Source organism: Olea europaea, chromosome 4, assembly GCF_002742605.1.
Source record: "Olea europaea var. sylvestris chromosome 4, O_europaea_v1, whole genome shotgun sequence".
Lineage (NCBI taxonomy): Eukaryota > Viridiplantae > Streptophyta > Magnoliopsida > Lamiales > Oleaceae > Olea > Olea europaea.
This window is the reverse complement of record NC_036240.1, coordinates 8,206,198-8,208,071: the sequence shown is the minus strand read 5'-3', so window position 1 is coordinate 8,208,071 and position 1,874 is coordinate 8,206,198. Positions and strand designations below refer to the sequence as shown.

The 1,874-nt window shown below is 36.0% G+C and overlaps 1 protein-coding gene across 8 annotated transcripts in view; it reads left to right on the top strand.

Annotated features, from left to right (window-relative positions):
* The first annotated feature begins 6 nt into the window (after positions 1 to 6).
* LOC111393501 (protein-tyrosine sulfotransferase-like) overlaps positions 7 to 1,874 on the top strand; it is an 8,511-nt gene continuing 6,643 nt past the window's right edge. For 4 of the 8 annotated variants that reach the window (XR_002702434.1, XR_002702433.1, XM_023019053.1 and 1 more), the window contains exons 1-4: positions 7 to 302; positions 443 to 573; positions 1,110 to 1,287; positions 1,445 to 1,516. Coding sequence is in view for 6 of the 8 variants with exons in the window: in XM_023019053.1 (XP_022874821.1) it covers positions 516 to 573; positions 1,110 to 1,287; positions 1,445 to 1,516 (308 nt within the window). In the remaining 2 variants the exon portion in view is untranslated. The remainder of the gene's footprint in view (positions 303 to 442; positions 574 to 1,109; positions 1,288 to 1,444; positions 1,517 to 1,874) is intronic. The other 4 variants (XM_023019051.1, XM_023019052.1, XM_023019055.1 and 1 more) reach the window with 4 other exon arrangements.

The following is a 1,874-nucleotide window of genomic DNA, read 5'->3' as shown; positions in this document are numbered from 1 at the left end:
TTACTCCTCCCATTTATCCACTCCACTGAGGAAAAGGACATTTCAGTCATTTCGTCTCCATTTTCCCTTCTTTGACCTCTATTGACATTCTTCTCTGCAAAAATTTTGACCTGCGCTAATACCCCGCCGTTGTGCTGTCGAATAGCATCTACGCAGAAATTAAGGTTGGTAATTTCGTCAGAGAGGAATTAAAATCCTGAAATTTGGTTATTGGTAGGGTTTGATCGAGAAACTTTTCACTGATCGGAGGGGGAGAAACTGGGGAGGGACAATCGTGAAATTTGTCTGGCGATACCCAAACTGTATGTGGGAATTTATGAACACCAGATTCCAATTCATTCTTTCCTTGTCTGTTTAGATGTTTATGTATATACTTAAACACATGGTAATGCTTGCAATTAGTTTGACACATTACCAATGTCTTTCGGGTTTTCATCTTCAGGTTTCTGTTTAGCATTGTTAAACAAAAGAAAGATATTGAAGTTTGATTTTTGCCCGTTTCTGCATCTGTTGGGATGAGATGCTTGAATTTGGAGCTCAAGTTAGCTCCGATCCTACTGCTTCTTATATGTGGTATGCTTTCTTGAATCTTGATTATGTTGAAAACGGAATGTTGCCTCATGAAACTGATATTCTGAATAGAGAGAGTTATCATGTTGTTTTTATATAAAATATATGGTAACATATATTCGTCGTTCTACATGTTATTCACTTAAAAAGTTTTAATTTTTTTGCCGTTAATTGAAGGGTGATTAATTGTTCTCTCTCTTTTCTTGGCCTGAATCATTTTAATAATGGAGCAATTGCAAGGTTGATGCTATGAAGGAAGGAAGAATCATATATTCCTAACAAACAAAATTTACCTTTTCGGGGGGCACTTGTGCTTGTTTTCTGTTGGGATATTGAGCAGGATATTATACTTGAGCTACATACGTAAAGCAGTATTGCTTAGAAACTGTGGTTAAGATCTTTATGTAGCTGAGAAACGGATATGTGTGCGTATGTGCACTGATATCTGAGACTCTGACTCTGAGCATGTGGGCACTTATACAAGGCCAACATTGGTATTTTTTTCTAATAATAGTTGATCTTTCAATTTCTTCTTCCAGCTCCCATCACAACTAAGGCATCTGCTACTGTAGATGGTTATAAGAAGTGTGAACGTACTGTCAAGAAGTGGGCATTCTCTTCCCGTGATTCTGAAATTAAAGATGACAAACATGTATTGCGTGACTTGCTTTTTTTCCTACATGTACCTCGGACAGGAGGGCGAACTTATTTCCATTGGTAACTTTTTATTTGTGCTACTACTAGATCAGTTCAAGCCACTTTTGCTAAAGGAAAGAGGAAGGAAAAATATCGCATATAAAAGTTTTCTACATTATGTTTTATTACACAACAAATACAAATGGTTTATGCTCATGTTCAGATTTTACATATGCAGTTTCTTGAAGAAGTTATATGCAAATGCCCAAGAATGTCCACGCTCTTATGATAAGTTAAGGTTTAATCCAAGGTAACCTTTTCAATTTTCTTTTCATTGTACATGTTGAAATTCATTGCTAGTGCATGAGAACAGTTCGATGAAGTAAATGTATTCTTTCAAATGCATGTGAACTTGGGTATTTACTGCTGAGAATTCAGTTGTTGCCAAATGTTGTGAATGTGACAAGCTCTAAAACCGGGCACTACATAGGTATTGTAAATATGAATGAACAAATTTTATCTACGTGAGTTGTTAGTGTATATGCTCAAGATGCAAGAGTTAGGGTTTTAACATCTTGTTTAGGAATTACTTACCTGTATCTGATTTGATGAGGAAATTCAGTAATTGCTGGACTTGTTTTTCTTGGAATTTTTGGCCCTGATGTTAA